Here is a 22,978-nt window from a genome sequence, read left to right as displayed (position 1 = left end):
GTAATAAAATAATAACTATGCATTTCATGTCAACACGTCAGCTAATTAAAATCGTTTTTATCAAATCGGTCGAAATTATTGGATGTTAGTATTTATAAAAATTAAATATATAAATATCCGTTTTAAACTATTTTTAATACATTACTAAAATTTATTAGATTTTTTATTTTAAAAAATTAATATTATAAGATAATATTTTAATATATTTTTTATTTTCAAATAAAAAATAAAAAATTAAATTTTACTAGTTATTTTATATTTAATGAATACATTTTAAATATCAAACAAGTTGTAAGAAATTGGAAGAGTATGAATAATGTGATTATTGCAGAAACCAAACCTTTGCGAATGTGAATGTTAAATAGGATGACTATTGATTAGTGATTGCAGAGGTTGTCTTTGACGTGCGACATTCACCGCCGCAGCATTTGACTGCTACAATAAAAACACAACTGGAATCTGTCATCTCCAAAGTTTGTATGTACATTATCATCGTCATCTTCTCGCTTAAAACGCAGCACCCGTCGCCACCACACTCCGCTCTATCTTTACTTATTTAATGGGAAAATGTTCATTTTGGCCCCTACCATTTACCTCTACCACCAGATTGGCCCCTAATATATTTTTAAGTGTAAATAACTAAAAAATTAAGATTTATTTGTCATATTGGCACCTATATTAAGGGTACCTCTTTAAGCTGGAGACATCTATTTACTACTAGCTTATATGGTTTAAATGAGACTCAAGAACAACAATAACATCAAGCAGTAAGAATAACATTAATAGCAATAAAAAAAACCAAAAAACGAACCTAAAAATAAAATAAAAATGCTTTTCTTTCTTATGCAGTCAATCTCTTCTTCCATTTCTTTTTCTTATAACTAGATAATAAACATGCTTAGCATGCTTGTGAAATCAAATTATACCCATTTATTTATTTTTACTTTTTATATTTATAACAATAAAAGGATCAATTTTTGGAGAAAAAAATTGGAAAAAGAATTCCTACTAGAAAACCTCGTCTTAATATTTATAATTGAATAGATTAACTAAACATCAGTTAATATTATTAAAAAAAATGCGGCATAATTTATTTTCTCACAAACAACACAATACAAAGCTCCTCCTACTCTCATTCTAGAAAAAAATAATGTAGAGGAAGGTTATAATGTCAATGAATATCATCACCAATAAAGAAAATAAAAGACTAATGAAAAAGAGCAAAACACATTAAGAATTATCATATAATAATAAACCCACTCTTTCTTTCAATTAAGTATAAGACTGAAAATAACATTTTGATAAATAATACATTTGACAACAACTATTTTACGAATTTAAGTGCTCTCCAGTATTCTAAGCTAATTTGGATAAAATAAGAATTATCTTTCAATATTTAAAATAAAAATGTTATATGGGTTCTATTTATGCCACATAAGCTAGTAGTAAACGGACATCTCTAGTTTAAAGAGATACCGTAAGTAAAGGTGCCAAAATGACAATAACACCTTACTTTTTCAGTTATTTGCGCCTAAAAATATATTAAAGACCAATATGCTCCCGAGAATAAACGTTAAGGGCCAAAATGCACCTTTTCCCCTTATTTATTTATTTATTACTACTAAAGCCTTTAAACAACCGCAGAACCTTCTATGCCAACGATGTCGTTTCTGGTTAGTTTCTCATGGATTACTGACTAGATTACGCTCTTGAGATGCGTGCCTCCATATGAATGGCTTCCTAATAACGCCACTCTTCGCCTCCTGGTCCACATGGAATCAAAACATTGCTGCCAGTTGGTTAACACTCTTCCTTAATACCTATACTGCCCTTCTTTTACATCTCCTATTATCTTTTTTTTTTATTTTTTTTATTTTTATGAATATTTCCCAGCAATAAGGAGGAAGGAAGCAGAAAGTATTTTAAAAGAAAAAAAATTATTAATCTTATTATGTCTGATATATAAAAATAATCACTAAAATAATAATTAATTAATTTTAAAATAAAAAGTTTTATATTCAAAATTAGAGTATAAATAATTTCAATTTCTATAAAAAAAATATAAAGTAGAACCATTTCTCTCCAATTCCTTTTTCCTTCTTAAAAGTTTTATTTATTAAATATAATTAAAATTAAGAAATAATTTTTTAATGAATATGAAAATATAAAAATTAAATAATAATTTTTATATTTTATTATGTTCTCTATGTTAATGTTTTATATCACATTTCATTGAAGATAATTCTATAAATTCTTATAGATTCAGTTATAAATTCAGAATTTATATAAATAAAAATTATTTATAATTCTACTTATATTCCAATTAATGAATCTATTAGAATTTAATTAATATTTAAAAAATAGATAAATTTTTTGAATTAATTTTATATAAATAAGTTAATATACCTTATAAATTAATATCTCTTTTTAACTTTATCATGTAGCTTTTTTATTTTATTATTTTTATTTTGATGTATTCTAAGTATAGTTTTTATTTTATTTTAAAATAAATTCTAAAGCTATTATTTAACATAATAGGCATAAGAATAAAATGAGTTTCTAAAAAGAATATAATCAAACACAGTATTAAATATTTCTCTTTCTTTAAAAAAAATATTGTCAATAAAAATAATTAAAATCATATTAATGTAATGTATGAAGTTTATAGTGTGTTTTTAAAAATTAAAATGAAGAGTAAATTTTATTATTTCAAACATAAATAATGAAACTATAAAACTGACTTTTTAATTTATATTTTAAAAATAAAAATCAATCAACATATATCACTTTTATTGATAAATAATTTCATATACATAAAGAAGTTTCCAAGAATTACCATTGACACACTATATTTGGAATGTGAAAAATATATAGGAGAAAGTTGAAAGAAATAAGATGAAATCAAATTCATTTATTGTATTCTATAATTTTACATTAAAGGATATTTTATTTACCTTTTGTTATCTTTAGTATATAAAAATCAATCAACATATGACTAATGATCCATTTTGTTATCAATCATTATATATAATTATCCTTTTTGACATAAATTTTAAACTAAATTATTATTAATAAAAATAAAAGAAAAATAAAATTATATTTAACACTATACGGTAGCTATGAAGATTAAACAAAATCGTGTCAGAACAATAATGGGAATCATTAGTGTCTTCTTTTCAAGAAAATAAATATTTCCTCATCACATGGACAAAAACAATTTTTACTTTACTAATTTATGTGCTGACACTTTATAATCTTCTGGATTCTTGCCAAACAAACAAAGTATAGGAGGTCTTATTTATTACTTATAATAATTAGCATTTATATCGACTTTTCTAGTGCCACCTTAAACCTTGAGAAGACTATATATATAGCCAAAAGCGTATAAAAGAAAATACTAAGTGGGCTCTCTGGAACATTGACACTGTCTCATTTCTCTGTAGACTGCCTTTTTGAGCTTTTGCTTACGAAGGTAATAAAGCTGATAGCCAAAGATAACATTTTTCATTTTCCAAGCTTTATTTTATCTCAAAATACTGTTATTGGTAACTCTCTTTTTTTCTTGATTCTTTTCTTCGTGTTCTCTTTGTATATTGTTAGTACTTTGATTGGTTTTTGGATTCTTTAGCTCTTCTTGGATTGATCTTGGTTATATATATACTGTTTGCTTTCTTTTCCTCCCTTGGCATGCGTTTGTGTATCTATTTGGGAATTTTATGAAGTTAATGCTAATCAAAGTATGCTTTTGGTTTGATTCATTAATTATCATTCGTTTAGGTTTTGTTTTAAAGTCTTGTGCTTTTTATTTATTTGTTTGTTTATTGTTTTGGCTTTTGTGAAGGAACTTGGAAATGAGATTATAGTGTAATTCTTGTTTTCTATTATAGGGAATTATTTGGTCTGCTCCGGAAAGTGATGCTTTAGATCGTTGTATAAGAATTTATAAATAATGTCAGATTCTGAAGGAAGTTTCTCGAGTCGCCCAGTTATGGAAGTATTAGGGTCTAGTGATCAGTTGTCTGTAGAGAAAGGATATGGAACCTATGGAATTCTGGGTGCTGCTATTGTTGCCATCTTTTTACCTGTACTGCTCTCCATTGTGTTCCTGGGAAGGAAAAAGGTGAAAAAGGTGAGAGGAGTTCCGGTGGAAGTTGGTGGTGAGGCAGGTTATGCAATTCGAAATGCTCGAACTCCTGGCTTGATTGAAGTTCCTTGGGAAGGGGCAACTACCATGGCAGCTTTGTTTGAGCAATCTTGTAAAAAACATTCGCAATATCGATTTCTTGGAACAAGGAAGCTAGTTAGCAGGGAATTTATCACAGCTAGTGATGGTAGTGGTAGGAAGTTTGAGAAGCTGCATTTGGGGGACTACGAATGGCAAACTTATGGACAAGTTTTTGATCGTGCTTGCAATTTTGCTTCTGGGCTTATTAGATTAGAGCATAATGAGGATGCTCGTGCTGCAATATTTTCTGAAACTCGAGAAGAGTGGCTCATTGCCTTGCAGGTATTTGTGTTTTCATACTTCAATTGTTTTCACATTTTCTGCTCTTTTTGCCCCAATTGTTATGTGGCATAATCCATACTAAATTAGTTGTTTCTGGGGTTCAGGGATGCATGCGGCAGAATATTAGTGTTGTTACTATTTATTCTTCTCTTGGTGATGATGCCCTTGTCCATTCACTCAATGAGGTGCAGGATCTTCTTGTGCTTGATTTATGAGATTCCTTTAGCACTGGAGCTAGTTTTTAGCATGTAGATCACGATTTGCTTTAGGTTGTTTATAGTCCTAACTCATAGTTTTGAAATATTGATCAGACTGAAGTACAAACCTTGATTTGTGATTCCAAGCAATTGAAAAAGTTGGCTGCTATAAGCTCAAGACTGACAACTATCAAGAATGTGATTTACTTTGAAGATGAGGGAAGTGCTATGCCCCAGAGTATGAGCAATTGGACAGTTTCATCTTTTCCTGAAGTTGAGAAAATGGGCAAAACCAATCCTCTTCCTCCTAGTTTACCTTCCAAGGACGGGATTGCTGTTATCATGTATACAAGTGGCAGCACAGGCCTGCCAAAGGTTTGTTATGTTCTACCTGTAGCTCATTAAAGCTAGACTTCAGTACTAAATTGATTGATTGCCAAAATTGCAAGCTGTACTTTGCTCTAACACCATGTTATGTTTAAAATAATAGGGGGTTATGATTACTCATGGCAACATTATCGCCACCATTGCAGCTGTTATGACTACGATTCCAAAGTTAGGTACTAATGATGTTTATTTGGCGTACTTGCCCTTAGCACATGTTCTCGAATTGGCTGCCGAGGTACCCTTATATCTGTATTCTTATTCTCTATTCTACTTGTCAAAGATAATGATCATAATTCTGTGGTTGTCCAGTCTGTAATGTTAACTGCAGGTTGTGCAATTGGCTATGGTTCTGCATTGACTTTAACTGACACGGCTAATAAAATCAAGAAAGGAACCAAAGGAGATGCTTCTATGCTAAAGCCAACTCTCATGGCAGCAGTTCCAACTATACTAGATCGTGTCCGGGAAGGAGTTCAGAAAAAGGTGTGTACCAAATTAATGCTGTTACCATGAAGTTCTACAGGATAGTGATTGGTGCATCTCAGTAGGTTTAGGAAGTCCACTAGATACTGAACTCCTTTCTTTCCTGGTTATTGTGGTGTATTCCAGGTTGATGAGAAAGGAGGGCTAGCAAAGAAGCTTTTCGACATTGGATATAAGCGGCGACAGGCAGCCATAGAAGGAAGCTGGTTTGGTGCTTGGGGACTGGAGAGAGTTTTATGGGATGCTATTGTCTTCAGAACAATACGTGCTGGACTTGGAGGGCATATCCGATTTATGCTATGTGGTGGAGCTCCTTTATCTGGGGATTCTCAGAGATTCATCAACATCTGCATGGGGTAATGACTTTCTCATCTCGAGATGCCAAAATATTCATATTAATGCTGATACCAAATTATAAGTCTACTATGATTCTATGCTTTGACTGATAATGATGATTACTTTCAAGTGTAAAGTAGCATAGATATTTGTGAGGTAATACTCATATAAGCAAAACATATCATGCTATTGTTTTTGGCTATTGTGCTACTACACTTTTTTTTTCTTTACATTAGCTTCTGTTGCTTTCTATTTGTTTGTCAGTGTTATTTTGTTGTCACAAGATGCTGTTATTTGTCTTAGTCTTATTGATAGTTAAGTTCTCAAGAACTTTGAAGTAGTCAAATAATTAAGTGGATGAAGAAGTTAAAAATTTGGATATTTTCAATCGTACATCTTATTGTCTCAGTGAAGAACATGTGGCTAAAAATACTGTATTTTTAATGTTTGTGACAAGTATTTCTTTTTTCCCACTGAATGCACAATGATAATGGTGATTTCATTCCCTGAAATACATGTTGTGGGTAAATTTTACTTGCTTTCATTTTCTGTGATTTTTCACTGATGATCTTTTTGGGAGATGATACCGTTTGTACTCTTGAATTTGCTGTTAGAAAGGATAGTCATATTTTTAAGCCCAACTTATGGAATGATTATCAACTAAAGCATTAAAGAGAAATGGCTTGTGAAGCGATATGTAAATTGTAGTTCAGATTAATGAAATACTGATATTTTGAATGAAGCATGCATATATCACCTAATTGCAGCTGCCAAAAATCTAAAATTATTTGTTCAGTTCAATGATTATTAGGTTCTTTATATTTACAGTGGTTTTGATTATGTAAATTGCCTTCATAGTTTCAATATTTCTTATTTGTTGTTTGCTAATGACGAATTCAGCCTGATTTTGTCTCGATGTTCATCTTCAGGGCTATTATAGGTCAGGCTTATGGCTTGACAGAAACATGTGCTGGAGCCGCTTTTTCTGATTGGGACGACACATCTGTGGGCCGTGTCGGCCCCCCTGTTCCTTGTTGCTATATAAAGGTCTGCAATATTTCTACAATTAACATTGATTTATTTCAGAATCAGAAAAAGGCTTTCTATGTAAAAGATGGTTATTGAAGGAGCATCATTGTGTGTACTAAATCTCAGTTTGTAAATATGCAGGGAAGTATTCCCACTGAACAATAAAAATCAAAAGTAGAATTTTGTAGAAATTATAATGTTTTATAAGTATTTTGCAATTTCCGAAATTGGTCTTAGATAAGCTTTCCATTTTGATATTGCAGCTTGTTTCTTGGGAAGAAGGTGGATATAGGATATCTGACAAGCCAATGCCTCGAGGAGAGATTGTAGTTGGGGGATTCAGTGTAACATCTGGTTACTTCAAAAGCCATGAAAAGACTAATGAGGTCTACAAGGTATACTTGATTGTTTGAGCGCATGTACATGTGTTTTTGGACATAACACTGTTGAACACCAGAAGTTCGACCTCATAGTCTTGAAAAAGTTGAAAGCTCACTTCCTCGAACATGATGCAGGTCGATGAAAGGGGCATGCGTTGGTTTTACACTGGTGATATTGGACAATTCCACCCTGATGGATGTCTTGAGATTATTGATAGGAAGAAGGACATTGTGAAACTTCAACATGGAGAGTATATCTCCCTTGGAAAGGTTTGTATGAAACTTCATTAATATTTCTCTGTAGAATGTTTTTGAGAGAAATATATGCACTAATCTGCTCATTATACTGGTGGATGCCGTAATTGCAGGTTGAGGCAGCTTTAATATCAAGTGGCTATGTGGATAATATAATGTTATATGCAGATCCCTTGAAGAACTATTGTGTAGCTCTAGTTGTCCCATCACATCAAGCACTTGAGAAATGGGCACAGGGAGTTGGCATCGAGTATCAGAATTTTTCGGAGCTGTGTAACAAGGATGAATCGATCACTGAGGTTCAACAATCGCTGTTGAAGGTAGGTTTATTTTCTCGTCTGCTGGAAGGATATATACAAAAACTGTATTGATGCTGAAGAAATTATATCCCTCCAGTTGTTTGGTTGTAAATTGATTTCATAATGTTGCCTTGAGATAGTCTCTTGGATGGGAATATTCATTGTGTTTCAGTATCTGTCCTGTGCAGGTGCATTAAAATCTTTTTTGCATTTATCCTACTGAGCATCTTCTTATTCCTCTTCATTTTTGGCATGAGAGGTCATGCAAGAAATTAAGTATAGAGAACTTAAGGACTCATGTGTGAGGGCATTTCATGTCTGCAGGTAGGAAAAGCTGCAAAATTGGACAAGTTTGAAATTCCTGCAAAGATCAAACTGTTGCCAGATCCATGGACACCTGAATCTGGCCTAGTTACGGCCGCACTCAAGATAAAGCGGGAACAGCTGAAGTCCAAATTTAAAGAAGAGCTCCAAAAGCTTTATGAGTGAAATGATGTTTAACGTGTTCTTCCTTCTTCTGCTATGTTTTCGGCTCCTTCAAATTTCCAGCTGCTCCTGAGTTTTTTTTGTCCCTGGAAACTGCTGCCATATGCCCCTAGCTGGAGGTTATTCTGGCATGATCTGCGGTTGTTGGATCTTCACGGTTTATGATGTAAGAGGGAGGGTTAAATTTACCTAAATTATTGGAGAAACATTTTCTTTTTCCTGCTAACTAGGATTGCGTATGTTGATGCCCTGCAGTTTACCATGTTAATAAAGCATCTTGCTCATGGATTGTGCATGCTTGGCAGGCCAAACCCATGGTGCTTTTGGTATTCATTTTGGTGTATGTGCAAGAAAGTCATGCAGCCCAACAAAAAGAACAACACCATGTATGGTTTTCTATAGAAACAGTAATACAATGCAATTCTTGAAATAAAGTTTTAACTGTTAATCATTTGCAGTAACAATCATATTTTTCAATAATGAAATTTCTAACATTAGGAACAAACTGTCAAAACACATGGAAGTAGAATTTTCCATCCAGTTGGTTCACATGTACATGCATGAACCAGCAAAAACACATCTGAGAATCTGACTGAAATTCTTTTCCAAGAAAAAACAAGGAAAAAGAAAAGATGTGTCCACGCTGAAAAAAAAAAGTTTCTTACTTTGGACAAAGCCTAGGTCTTCAAATACAAGAGGAGGATCTTTTCACGCTGTCAGATGTAAACTCCATAGGCTTAAGAAATATAAATTAATTTATCACTTAGCTTGTGATAAAATCTAATTTCACCACTTAAATAAACACTATATAAAATATAAATTATATCAATGAGTTCGTGCTAAAATTTAATTTTCACCACTCGTATAAAATAAAGGCATTACATGATTTACAATATAAGGAAAGTTAGTAGACATCATTTCTTTTTCTTTATGACTGGTGTATCATGTCTGAGTCAATTTGTGAAAAGGGCACCCGAAACCTTTCTGTGAAGATAGTGGTCTCCTGCATCTGTGGTTTGTGTGTATGCAAGAATCAACTGCAAGGCAAGATCTGATCGCCCAGTGTGTAGCAATGACTAAATATTGCTGTGAATGCTCACGAGTCATGAACAACAGTATTTTTAATTTGCTTGCCATCTTCAACCTTCTTGATGTTTTCAAAATTTGTCGCCTTCTTCAATAAGTTGATAAATAACTCCCTAGAACCCAAATATTACTCCTGTTCAGATGTTGGACTGACCGAAACAGGCATTTCTGATAGCGATGGTCTTAGGACAAGATATAATGCAGGACCCAAGAACGGCACCAGAGATATGGGAAGAAGCCAAGAACCTGTGTCATACCTGTAAAGGAAACAGTTTATCCAGAGGTAATGCTGCTTATACTCGAGTATTTCAAATTCAAAACGATCAAGCAAGAAAAGGTATTATTGTTACCAAACTCTCACCATTTCCTGGCAGTCATATCGTTGTAAACCCAGAAAGGAGCAAATGCAGATAGTAGGGCGAAATCAAGGGACATTATGTGTATCTGCAACGCAAATTTGAACCATGCAGGCATGTCTATCAACTTTCCATCAGGACTAACAACATAGAATGTTAAGATTCAAGAAAGACATGAGAATTAATATTAAACTCCGTATCACATTCAGCATTGTCTGATGACAGAAATGAGAAAAACAAAACTTAACAAGCACTTACAAATTTGCTTCCTTGGACATATTGGTAGAACTCTTTCCAGACATCACCATTCGCTAAACCTGCATAGAGGAATAGGCCTAGCCCTGCAGCAAGTGATATCTGAAGCATGACAGGATTAATTTGTGCTTCTTCAAACAAGATGAAACAAATGCAGACGACAACTACAAATTACTGATATTATCCTCAGAAAACAGCATTTAATGGAGTAGAAAGTAACACGAAGAAAAATTCATCCTCTAATCAGATGCTGCTAGACTTATTTACAGTTTCTTTCTTAACCTCCCAAGTAAAATCTTAAAACAAAATTTCAGCCAACGACCTGCCAGATTAAGGAACCATTTTCCTCTATTTGAACATATTTCCACTATCAATTGACAGGAGACTGACTGGAAATCATCGATTCATTGCTCCTGACGGCTTTTGTTCCAGTGCCCTTAACAAAGTTCATTGGTCAGTAGATTAATCTCCAGTTATGCTCTGATACAAGAGAGCAATCTGAAGTGTCCATCATATCAAAGCTTATACTACATCATTCCAAACAAAGAGTGGAAAGATCCTCAGTCTTGAGGCACATAACATTCATTAGAAACATTGTGTGGCATATGCATGAAAGTAGCTTTCATATAGACATCCAATGTCTCATGCATGAGAAAATTGTAAGCAACATGACAAGCATTATGTCCTTGCTTTCAAGTCTTTATAATTCCTCATCAATCTATTAATCCTCTTCACATTTTTTAATCAACATAAATCTAGACCAACCAATGAAAGGTAAACAAAAACAGAAAGAAAAATAAACTGGGTGAAGTATAAAAAGCACATGATTAGATACTTTTGGTTATGTGACTTGTGATTTTTTTTTTTTCACATCATTTTTGGGTTTGTGGTTTTCATCACATTGCATTTGGTACCCTACAAAGTAACATTTTTAGTTTACTAGAATGTAACGAAAAACATGGATTTCAATTAAAAGAAAAAAACATTTCTCAAATGATATACTATCAAACTAACTATTAGGAGATTCCTAAAAACATTATAAACTTATTAAACAATAAGTTACTTTTGTTCTCATAAAATTTTAAATACATATTACTTTAATTTACTGTGAGGTTAAAGTAGCTAGTTGGATGTTGCCAAATTACTTAAGAGATGACTTCATTATTGAAAGCTCAAGTTATAATAATATTACATTATTAAAAACTAATGATACTAGTTGGTGAGGTACCATAGTGCAATGTGATGAAAATCGTGAACTCTGAAATGACATGAAGGAAACCAGAGGTCAAGGTATAAAACCACAAGCTGTGTTTTTGTACTTTTGCAAAAAAGAATTTACCCCAGCAGTCAACTTTGATTCTAGAAAATTAAGAGGCCATTTGCCAAGCTCACTTTCTTCAACAGGTGGCGGTGGTGGTCTCCAAAGAACAAAATAGGGAAGAAGAGCATATGCACCACCAAAGCATGAAAGTACAAGGAATGGCCAAACTGGAATTTTACTTTTCGAGCTGCAAATATATTAACTTATACATCAGATAAAGTAAATTCTATAACTGAAATCAAATAAAAGTTTTCATATGGCAAGTTATCAATTGCTTTTTGCTCAAATATTGTGACATGCATGGAAGCAAGGCTAAAGTTCATGCAGGCGGTTTCCTATCATCATCACATGTAGAATGTATTATAATTTATAACCAAAGATACAAACATATAATCCGAAAATCACACTTAATTCTACTCGCAAAGGATTGCTACTAGCTAAAAGAGGGGAAATTATGAATCATGTTGTCTCTTAGCAAGTCCCAGCAACTATAACGCAGGGCAAAGGTCATCCATTTAAAACTTTACACAGTAGTTACAACAGACTAGACGAAAACTATGTGGCAAAGGTCATACTCTTCAAAAGAATTACACAACAAACGAGCATAACTAAATTGAACTTACCTTCTCCCTGTTGGAAGTAGAAGCATGCTGTACACTAAAGGCCACAAGCCCATGACGTACCACAAAGATACAAGCACTTCGTTCATCTCAAAGCCATCATCGCCCTTCAAATTAAGCAGCTTTTTCAAGAAATACATATCTGTTGTCTGAAAAAATGAAAAAGAATTTATCCATCACTTATTACAGGAATAATCTAGGACAAGAAGAAAACATGCAGAGAATCAACTCCTTCAAGAATTGATTCATGGGACCATAATGGCATGCCAAAGTTTATATCTGGTCCCACACTTTTATTAAGTTATAACAGTAAACAATTGAACCCATTATCTCCTAATTACAGTCCAAATCCAGCAATGGCTTTTACCAAATTGCAAATTTTCCAAGGAAGAAAGTTAAAAAAAAGAAAAAGAAAAGAGAACCCATTAAGATAAGCAAACTAAAAAGCAAGAAAATCAAGAAAAAGTTAAAGAAATCAAGTACCGGGGTTTGGTCAGGAGCAAGATTAAAAACATAGTATAAAAGAGCACCCCAGAACACAAAAAGCAAAATGGAACTAGTCCAATCACGCCCTTCTTTGACATTATTAGTATCACTCTCCAAAATTGGATCTTTATCTGAGTCTTTGGAGTCTAATACACTATTACACACTTGAAGAACACATCTTTTTTTATATGGGAAAATTGAGGTATTATAAGAGTTGGATTTAAGAAAATTGGATGACGCGTAAGTAGTCTTGTGTTTAAGAATTTGAGCTTGAAGCGAAGCTGTTGTTGTTGCTGGTCTCGGATTTTTGCAAAGAAGAGGAAGAGAAGGGAAGTTGCAGGAGATGAGGTTTGAGTGAGCTAACATCTTTGCAACAAGAAGTTGTTTTGTTTTTAGATTTTTTTCCCTTTTCTGTTTTAGCACTCTTTCTGTTGGGGTTTTAGTGGTCGTTAAATTAAATGCACATAAACGACAGTGTTTCCGGGTAGAGCCGAATATTTACGTGCGTTCTTCTTGGGTAAATTGCATTGCCGGTCCTTCAAATTTAAGAGTAATATCCTAAAAGTCTTTAAATTCTGATTTATATGACTAAGCTCTTTGAATTTTAACCGGAGTATTACCAAACTTCTTTTCTTCCGTTTCCGTTGATCAGACAACGAAAATATGATCAGTCCAACTCATTACATTTTTTTTAAAAAAAGATGACATGTCATTATAACATGCCATGTTAGCATATTAAAATGAATAATATTAAGATATTTTACACTCATTTTAAAATTAAAAGCCGTAATAAATTAAATTAAAATTTAAAATTAAAAATACTTAAACTTACTTTTTTATTACACTTTCGCTTTCACTTTTATCACAAATCAAACAATCTAAATCCAAACTATTCTCCTTTCATTCTCTAACAATCCAAACAATCAAAATTCAAATAAAACTTCGAAATTGAAAACATATGAACAATCAAAATGATAAAAAAAAAAAAAATATTATTTTAAGAGTTTTAATCTAAATCTAAACCATCCTATAGTTTCTTTTAAATATTAATTATATTTTTTTTACCTTTTTTAATTCTTATATATAACACATGTTTAAAATATCTACATTAACTATTATGATATTGTATTCTAATATATTCTTTCAGCCTAATAATTTAAAAAAACTTAAATTTTTATAAATTTTTAATTATTTTAATATATAAGAACTGAGTAATTCAAATTGATAGATTTTTATACAACAACATTTTATATATATTACTTAATTTTAATTTTCTTATTTTTTAAATAATACCTATATTACTATTTATGTTATTTAACAACTCAATTTGACCAAAATATATTAATTAATTAAATTATGACTAAATTGACAATTTTAAAAAAAAATTAGTCAAGATAACAAACTTTCACACTCTTAAGCTATTAAGCTTATATAAACAAAAGGAACTTTTCAATATGATTAATTAATATAAATAATTTTCCTTAAGCAATTGTATTTTATACAGGCAACTATTAATAAGATATGATTCAACGACAAGACACGTGGTTAAGTGAATTTATTTTCGGATTAAAAAACTCAAAATCGTTTATAATATAAAAAAAAAAAAAAAAAAACTTTCAAATGATTGATTTGCTTAACTTACAAGTAACATAAATAAATACATTTAGATATATTCATTTTTTAAGTGATTCTGTCACTTATAAAAATTCAACTATTCTTTAAAATAATAATTCAAATTTAAGTCATTTTATATTTAAGTAATAATTTTTTAAAAATAAAAATAATTTATATTTATTAAAATTATAGTTTTAAAACTTATTATTTAAAGTGATTCTGTCACTTATTTTTATTTTTTAAAATAAAAATAATTTATATTTATTAAAAATAATATTTCTTTTCTTCGTCTAACTCTTTTTGTTTATTAGTTTGTCTCCGAATCTTCATTCTGTATAGTTTGCGTAATTGCTGTTTTAGCGGGCCTTAGTTCCTCTCAACACAAAACAAATCCATGGGTTCTGTTGGTTACTACACAGCCAGCCTTGCTCTTTAAGTTTGTTTCTCATTCTTTAATTATCTAATATCAAAATATGAAGTATTTATATATGTTTATTTTTTTATTATAATATATATATCTAATATAAATAAAATATTGTAAGTTTTTTTTTTATTTTGAGAAAAAATTTTGTTTATTATTTTCTAGCGATAATTAAGATAGGCTGAAAGAAATTTCAGGGTGGGTACTTAGTCATTTAAGGATACCCGAATTCAATTAAAAAATACAGTCTGATCCTATACCAATTCCGAACAGATATATTCCTATACTATCCGAATTCGATAAAAATTTATATTTAAAAAAATAACTATTAAATATATTTATAAATATTTAAATAGATAGCGGGTATTCTATTCATTTATATTAAATTTTTAGATAATTAAATATATATATGTTTACTGAATTCGTTTACAATAAATAAATTCTAAAATATACTAATATAAATTAATATAAATAAAAAATAAAAAATATAAAGTAATTAAATTCAAATATTCATATTAAGTATTCAATATATTAATATAATTCAAGTATAAATTTAGTCAAATTTTAAATAATGTACTAAATAATAATCATATAATAAAATATAATAAGTTTTAATATAATTGAGTTCAAATTACGGATACCAGTTGGCTCAAATCCAAATCAAATCCAACACAAATAATAAATTAAATTTCAAATCTATTTACTATTATATGAATCCCTCTTCTTAGTATTTATTGGCATCAAATAATAAAAAATCCCTGCCCACTATCGTACCTCAGAAAATGAATAGAAAATAATATCGCTTTTTTGGGTTAATATTTGGTGTCATATTAAATTTTAATGGTTAGATTACTTATTCTAAATTTCAGCTATTCGATTTTATTTACTTGAACAACTGATTAAAAAAATTAGATTTAATTTAAAATAATAATAATAAATAAATAATTATTATTTATTATTTTTCAAAAATAATTTATTTTTATTCATTAAATTATTCATGGTTATTAAATCAAAACAAAAAATTAAATATATTTTAATTTATTTTGTTTCTAATTCTTTTCTTTTCATTAATACTACCAAATATTTGCTTACAAATAGAAAATATGCACTTGTTCAATTTTATGAATATTGTTTATATAACTGTAATTAATAGATCCTATAAAAAAATATATTAATGAATCAATCAATTTACATATATTCATCAAATAATTCTAAATTAAATTATCAATTCATATAAATAATATTTGTAAAATAAATTTAGTCTCATATTGTATCTATTATGGTATTTATATTATTATTTATACAAAAAAGATTAAATAAAATAAATATTAAATTTTAATACAAAATATTTATTGAAAATAAGATGATACTGCTTCAAAAATATTAGATAAAGTCCGATTATGATAGAATTACAGTAGACTATGATATTTATTTATAATAAGGAATAAGAAAAGCTAATTGAAATCAACAAAATATGATACAGAAAAAATTAATTCATATAATTGAAAAATTATTTATTTTTACCTTATTAACTTTTATGTTTTATTTGACATCATTTAACACTAATTTATAGGTATATATTGTTAGATTTGATTCCATCAAATATTAATAATTTATTACATATCTCTTAATATAAAATTATTTTTAAATTTAAGTCCGTCACAGTAAAAATAATAATTAACTAATAAGATTATAGATTTTTAATGCTTTTATGTTTCATAAATTAAATATACAGAATATATATTTTAATTAACTATTCTTTTCCTCCAAGATTTGAAATTATTTTTTATTTTTATTATATATACTATCTTAACAGAAAAAATTTAAAATAAAATAATTGAAAGAAAATAATGCTTTGTAGTTTTTTATTTCAAATAAAAAGCATTTTGTAATTGGTTAAATTTTAATTTCAGTTTAAATAATAATATCAAAAAACCTTTTATTGCTTATTTTACATATTTAATAGTTACAAATAATTTGGCGCCGTTTTTAATAACCGTCAAAACGTCCAAAATGCACGCGGGGGGACATAACGACGGCGTTTCTTGCAAACGATGTCGTTTGGCGCAGTAAAACGAACAAAATCCGCGAAGTCCTTTCACGGACTCTCTCTCTTCTTCATCTTCCAAAAAAGATAAGGTCTCTTTCTCTATCTCTCTCACAGTGCTGTGTGCACAGAAATGGCGGAAGCCTCTAGAATATTCCAAACCACGCTACTCCCTACATTCTCTTCTCTCCAAAAACCACGCTTAGTCTCTCACCACCCACCAAATTTAGCACACAAAAAATACCAAACAATTCACTGTTTATCATCATCAGTTTCAACAAGTGACGACATCACTACTGCCAAAGCAGCAACAACCGTGACCCAGATGGTACCGTGGGGCTGTGACATAGATTCTTCAGATAATGCGGCAGCCCTGCAAAGATGGTTGTCTAATAATGGTTTACCTGATCAGAAAATGGCCATAGATAAAGTTGAAGTAGGAGAGAGAGGCTTAGTTGCTTTGAAGAATATTAGGAAGGGTGAGAAGTTGCTCTTTGTGCCTCCTTCCCTTGTTATTACTGCTGACTCTGTAAGTTCTTTTTCTTTTTTAAAAGCTGGGTTATTTACAGTTCTTTTGTTTTGATCGTTTATGGTTTATTAGATTACATTTGGTTGTTTTCTTTTTTTATGTATTGATAAAAAAAAATGCAATCTTGGATTTCTTTTAATTATATGGCCTATAAATATTCTTTTCGGACTACATTAAATTAGATAAGTTAGCAGGCCTTATATGCAGCTAATCATATGCAATTGCAAAACGTTGTCAAATTTTGGCATGATTTTCATTTCTATCACAATGCCTTTTTCTTTTTTTCTGTTTTGAGTTGAAAGAATTGAATTTTAGCAACTATGAAGTTTTCAAACATGAGAATATACTAAGTAAAAATCGTTTAAAATGAGTTCCTGCAATTTTAGACTTTCCAAACGAGGTGTAAGAGAGAGGATTCAGATTGCTTTCTAGCATTTTTTTTTTTAAAGTAATGGCATATCAAGTGATTTCCAATGTAAGGTTTGTGTACTTGTCTAACTATGCATTTGAATGTGTTTATGTGTGCGATAAATTGGCATGTTTGTATAAATTTTAGGAATGGAGCTGTCCGGAGGCTGGTGAAGTTTTAAAACAGTATTCTGTACCAGATTGGCCTTTACTTGCTATTTACCTGATCAGTGAAGCAAATCTTCAGAAATCTTCAAAATGGAGTAATTACATCTCAGCACTTCCTCGACAACCCTACTCGCTTTTGTACTGGTAAATTCTTATTGCCCATGTTCTGGAGCGTTTTCTAGAGTATTTTCTTTTATACAGAAAGGGTCTTGTCTCAGTTTCTTCCTCTACAGCCTCTCTATATCGTTTCAGGACACGTGCAGAACTAGATAGATACTTGGAAGCTTCACAGATCAGAGAGCGAGCAATTGAAAGAATTACCAATGTTATCGGAACGTATGCCTTTCATCTTTTAAAGAGTTTCGTAGTCTATCTTTTGAGCTTTATTTTGGTTCATGTAGTCTCTATTCTCATTTCAGTGACTGACCTCATTGAATGAATGGTTTGATATTTGCTATTGAACTTCTTGCAGATACAATGACTTACGGCTTAGAATATTTTCAAAGTATCCTGACTTATTTCCTGAAGAGGTATTTTGATTGTCTCTTTTTGCACAATGAAGTTAAAATTTGCAGTATAACATAGGACCTGCAAATAGTTTGTAGAAAGCTTCTCTCTATTCTTCCATGATTTCAAAATAGTACTTATTAAACTTCTTTTAACTTATATTCTTGATATAGATAGAACTTCCCTTGGTTTCTCAGCTTTGCATTATGTGTTTGCCATTGGTGTCCGATCACCATGGCTATCTTTGATCTTCTACCAAACACTTTCAGTTCCATTATTAACTTGGTCTTCTCCAAAATTACTTGGGTTCCATTATCAACTTGTCCTTCTAAATTTGATAAGAATTAAAGTCTTTTGTATTCTGTTCATGGTTTCATCAATGCTACACGTGCAATTTCTGTTAACTAACTCTTGTCTGACTTTGGATTATATATGAGCTACAGGTATTTAATCTGGAGACTTTCAAGTGGTCATTTGGCATTCTTTTTTCTCGTTTGGTAGGTTAATCTCTCCAATATTGTTCTATAAACTTGTCACCTGATGGCAACTTAAAATCTAACATTTGCCATATGTATGTAAAATGTTGTCATAACTAAGTGATGCATAAAACAAAGGAGTCAAACCTTGTCATTCCAAATCTTTTAGTTCTATGCTTGATTCATAATCCCTTGGTCTTGTTTTCTTTGCCATGTTGCAAGACGCAACCTGCTGCTACATTGCAAATAGTGAACCTAAGTACTATATTCAGATTGCTAAAAAATGTATATACATATGCTTGGTAGAGGAAAGGAAATAACACAAATACTTTCCTGAAATTCCTTCAATAACATATTAGATGCTGCTTAGCTATCAAAAGAAGCTAACATTGAGGTTTCATATGAGAACTCAAACAGTCGCCTGTGCTGGATTTGATTTATCTCTTCAATATAGGTTCGTCTACCCTCAATGGATGGAAAAGTTGCCTTGGTTCCCTGGGCAGATATGCTGAATCATAGTTGTGAGGTATGCTGATTGTTCTCTGTTAGAATATTGTGCTTGTATGGTAAAAGATAAATTTTAATAGGTAATATTCCGTTTGACTGATCCAGGTTGAGACCTTTTTGGATTATGATAAATCATCACAAGGAGTTGTCTTTACAACAGATCGACAGTACGAGCCAGGCGAGCAGGTAAAGATGATTTTCTGTTGAAAACTTGAAGCCATAGGTACTGAGAGTTTAAACTTTAAACTACTTATGGAATGGCTATATCAGAGGCAGGAAAATATAAGAAGAAAATTATCATCAATTGTTTTATTGATATGCAAAGTTGAAAGTAAGTGTTTAGCAGAGAAATAATTCTGAATATTATTAGAGAAAGAATTCTGTACAAGTGACTGGTTACAATAGATAGTGGAATGTAAGAAAGGAAAAGGGAGTTGTATCCCACTCCCAATCTGTCCTCTCCTAAAATGGGTTGTTTGCCTAAATTAGGAAATCAGTAACTTCATATAGATTCAGAAATTTAGAATTTATTGATTGTACTGCCCGACCTATAGTTCACCCCAGCAAAAATATAAAATAGGATAAAAAAAAAGGAAAAAGAAAAAAGAAAAAAGAAAAGGACACAACAAATTTTCAAATAGCTGACAAGGATGCCACTTGATGCAGGTGTTCATATCATATGGAAAGAAATCTAATGGAGAGCTATTGCTATCATATGGATTTGTTCCAAGGGAGGGCACTAATCCTAGTGATTCAGTAGAATTGTCATTGTCTCTGAAGAAATCTGATAAAAGTTACAAGGAAAAGTTAGAAGCTCTTAAGAAGCATGGTTTTTCAGCGTAAGTATTGATGTTTGGTGATTCACTTTCAATATCCTATGTGTTAATGTAAGTGAAGAACTTGTTGCCTGAGGTCCTCAAAAATGTTATTTTAGTTTAAATGTCGGAAAAACAGATTATTGCTTCCTCGTTCTACTCTTCTTTTCTAATCATCATATTTTTATTCATGAACATTGTTGAGCATAATTAAATGCTTCTCAATTATCAGATCTCAATGTTTTCCTGTTCGAGTGACTGGTTGGCCAGTGGAGTTGTTGGCATATGCTTATTTGGCAGTCAGCCCTCCAAGTATGAGTAGCAAGTTTGAAGAGGTTATTGCTTTGTTTGCTTGTTATTAATTATGAAATAATTTTTTTTAATCATTGTAATAATATCTTAAAGTTTTTCTTTGGCTCTAGCTGGCTGCAGCAGCATCAAATAAGACAACCATCAAGAAGGATGTTGGGTTCCCAGAAATTGAGGAACAGGCATTGCAATTCATATTGGATAGTTGTGAGTCGAGTATATCAAAATACACTAAATTTTTACAGGTGAGGAAACTTTTTATACAGCTCCAGTAATATTATGAATTGCCTAGAACACATACAAGTTGCCATGCCATTAGGGCTTAAACCAGGTATCTTTTTCTTTTTTTGTTTTTTTATTTTATTTTTTTGATTAATGTTATTGTGTAGAGATCTTAACATCTAGACTTGCTGGTGTCCTACTGTACCTAAAAGTAGATTAGTGACTCTTCAGTCATCCTAAAGTAATGGCACCATATTAGGAGTTCTTCTTGCCTACTGGATTGTATTGGGTTGGGGTTTTGGATGACCTAATATTGTTCTTCATCATTCTATCCTTACAGGCAAGTGGATCAATGGATTTGGATGTAACATCACCAAAGCAGCTTAATAGAAGATTGTTCTTGAAACAGCTAGCAGTAGACTTGTGTAACAGCGAGCAGAGAATACTATTTCGTGCTCAAAATGTGAGAATATGCTGCTCTTATGTCTCATGATTTTGCAGTTTGTTGGTAGTTCTTTGAGTGAGAAACTATTTTGATATATTTTAAGCCATAGCTTGCATCAGTGATCAGAAATAAGTATGAAATAAGTGCATCCGTAGCATGTGCAATCGCGGAGGATTCAGCAGCCTGCAAATCCATTTATATTAGCACTTCATAAAGATATGATTTAAAGGAAAAAGCTCCAATTAGCTAATAGTATGTTTTCTATATGCATGCAGATTATATGATATTCCTTCCGTATCATTTTGATAAATGGTTATATGGTTTGTTTGACAGGTACTGCGACGAAGATTGAGGGATATAAGGAGCGGTGAACTGAGAGCTCTAAAGATTTTTGATGGGTTCAGAAACTGGTTTAAATGAGCGTTGTAAATATTGTATTTAGCATATCTAGCTCATTGAGTGACCAAGCGCCAGCTTAGTGCATATCCACTGCACTTCTTCCTTAGGAGTTCAATCAAGCCAAATATGAGAAGTTGAGGCCAGAGGCCTGTGACATTAAAGGAAGTGGATATTAGACATTTGCGTTTCTTGTAGCTGATCTTGAGTCTGTCTGTCTGACCATTGTTACTAATTGTACTAAGGTCTATGTTTTCTGAAACGCCATTCCAAGAACTTGCACTACTGCTGTCTCTCCATTTTCATTTCCAGACTTGTAATGAGACCTTGAATATGAGCTCTGCATTCTATATTTTTATCTTGGTATATCATTAAGAAAGATGAGTTGTTATACTCATGGTTTGGATAATTTGCCACGATTTATGTTAATCTTGCAGCCCTAAAATTATATATGTATATCCTTATGCTTTAAGAACAATATCCTCTCAGTGCTGTCCGATCACCAAACGTGGATAAAGTAAAAGAATTCAAAATTCATTAAATAATAAGGTGTAATTATTACCTCTTGATTTTTTTAGTTTAATACCCAAGTTACTTTGTGTGTTGTTTTCATTATATTCAATTTCTCCTATATTCTTACAAAACTAATTATTACTTTCTTCAATGTAATTAAAAAATTTAATTGATAAATAAAAATATAATTTAATTTTTAAATTTCTTATTAAGTATTAAACTCGTCTAACTTTTTTTATCAAATCAAAATATTTTTTTTTTTATTTTTAACATAGTTAATTGAACTAAAGTCTAATTTGATTACTAACTTTATTGCTCGGATTCAGTCTAATTGTTTTCTAAATTTTTAGATATATTAGTTCAAATTTTACATATTTAACTCAAATTAGTTTTATTTTTTTATAAAAATGAAAGAGTGAGTTACCGCAAAAAGAGAGTGGATAGAATGAAAAATAAAAAAAATATTAATTTTTATATTAAATTATTTAAACTAAAAAAAATATATTGATATTTTTAAACAAAATATAATAAAAAATATTGCTACAGTATTTTTTTTTAATAATAATAGTGAAAGAGACAGTTACCAGTGGTAGTGGTGCCGAGGCCGGTGAAGGTGAGAGTGGCTTCAGTAAGAATAATGATAGTAATAGCTACTTATTACTTAATTACATTAATTGTTACTAAAATTATAAAATAGTTTTTAAATTATATTATAATTTTTTAATTATTTTTAATTTTTAAGAGAGAATGACTTTCTCTCAATTTTTTTATTCCTACTTAATTTTAATGTCTATTAAAGTAATATTAAAAATAAATAATTCTTAACTATAAAAATGTAATCTGTTTTAATAATTCAAATTAAATTATATAATATTTTGATAATGTTGTTCTATATATAAGTATTTTTATGATTTAAACTTTTAGAATTAAATTATACTAAAAGTCAGAATAAGTAAAAAATGATAATTGAATATTAAATATTAAAATTAATTTATTATAAAACTAATTATTATTTCCACTACAATTAATAATTTCAATCTAACTTGATAAAAACTAAAATTTTAAATGAGTTTCATGCTTAGTGAAAATATAAAGACTAAATTATACTTTTATTTATT

At 30.6% G+C, this 22,978-nt stretch overlaps 3 protein-coding genes across 4 annotated transcripts; 2 read left to right on the top strand and 1 right to left on the bottom strand.

Annotated features, from left to right (window-relative positions):
• The first annotated feature begins 3,311 nt into the window (after positions 1-3,311).
• LOC8289703 (long chain acyl-CoA synthetase 8) lies at positions 3,312-8,692 on the top strand. 2 transcript variants are annotated; one of them, XM_002532166.4, is made up of 12 exons: positions 3,312-3,472; positions 3,888-4,507; positions 4,612-4,692; positions 4,819-5,079; positions 5,195-5,326; positions 5,401-5,574; positions 5,701-5,930; positions 6,840-6,957; positions 7,203-7,334; positions 7,455-7,589; positions 7,688-7,894; positions 8,198-8,692. In XM_002532166.4, exons 2-12 carry the CDS (start codon positions 3,950-3,952, stop codon positions 8,360-8,362), a joined length of 2,193 nt encoding a protein of 730 aa, XP_002532212.2. In that variant the 5' UTR covers positions 3,312-3,472; positions 3,888-3,949; the 3' UTR covers positions 8,363-8,692. The 2 variants fall into 2 exon arrangements, with proteins under 2 accessions (XP_002532212.2, XP_048232509.1); XM_048376552.1 differs by lacking the exon at positions 3,312-3,472 and adding an exon at positions 3,521-3,545.
• A 451-nt stretch (positions 8,693-9,143) lies between these two features.
• Positions 9,144-12,940, bottom strand: LOC8289702. The gene is made up of 6 exons (XM_002532165.4): positions 12,481-12,940; positions 12,001-12,146; positions 11,396-11,564; positions 10,060-10,158; positions 9,807-9,889; positions 9,144-9,702 (listed from the first exon to the last, which is right to left on the bottom strand). Exons 1-6 carry the CDS (start codon positions 12,847-12,849, stop codon positions 9,573-9,575), a joined length of 996 nt encoding a protein of 331 aa, XP_002532211.1. The 5' UTR covers positions 12,850-12,940; the 3' UTR covers positions 9,144-9,572.
• Positions 12,941-16,611: 3,671 nt separating this feature from the next.
• Positions 16,612-21,756, top strand: LOC8289701 (ribulose-1,5 bisphosphate carboxylase/oxygenase large subunit N-methyltransferase, chloroplastic). Its single transcript, XM_002532164.3, has 12 exons — positions 16,612-17,094; positions 17,651-17,814; positions 17,923-18,006; positions 18,143-18,200; positions 18,621-18,674; positions 19,108-19,179; positions 19,266-19,346; positions 19,827-19,999; positions 20,208-20,310; positions 20,398-20,529; positions 20,847-20,969; positions 21,285-21,756. Exons 1-12 carry the CDS (start codon positions 16,699-16,701, stop codon positions 21,369-21,371), a joined length of 1,527 nt encoding a protein of 508 aa, XP_002532210.1. The 5' UTR covers positions 16,612-16,698; the 3' UTR covers positions 21,372-21,756.
• The last annotated feature ends 1,222 nt before the right edge of the window (positions 21,757-22,978 follow it).

Source organism: Ricinus communis, chromosome 7, assembly GCF_019578655.1.
Source record: "Ricinus communis isolate WT05 ecotype wild-type chromosome 7, ASM1957865v1, whole genome shotgun sequence".
NCBI classification, from domain to species: domain Eukaryota; kingdom Viridiplantae; phylum Streptophyta; class Magnoliopsida; order Malpighiales; family Euphorbiaceae; genus Ricinus; species Ricinus communis.
This window is presented reverse-complemented; position numbering and strand designations above follow the sequence as displayed.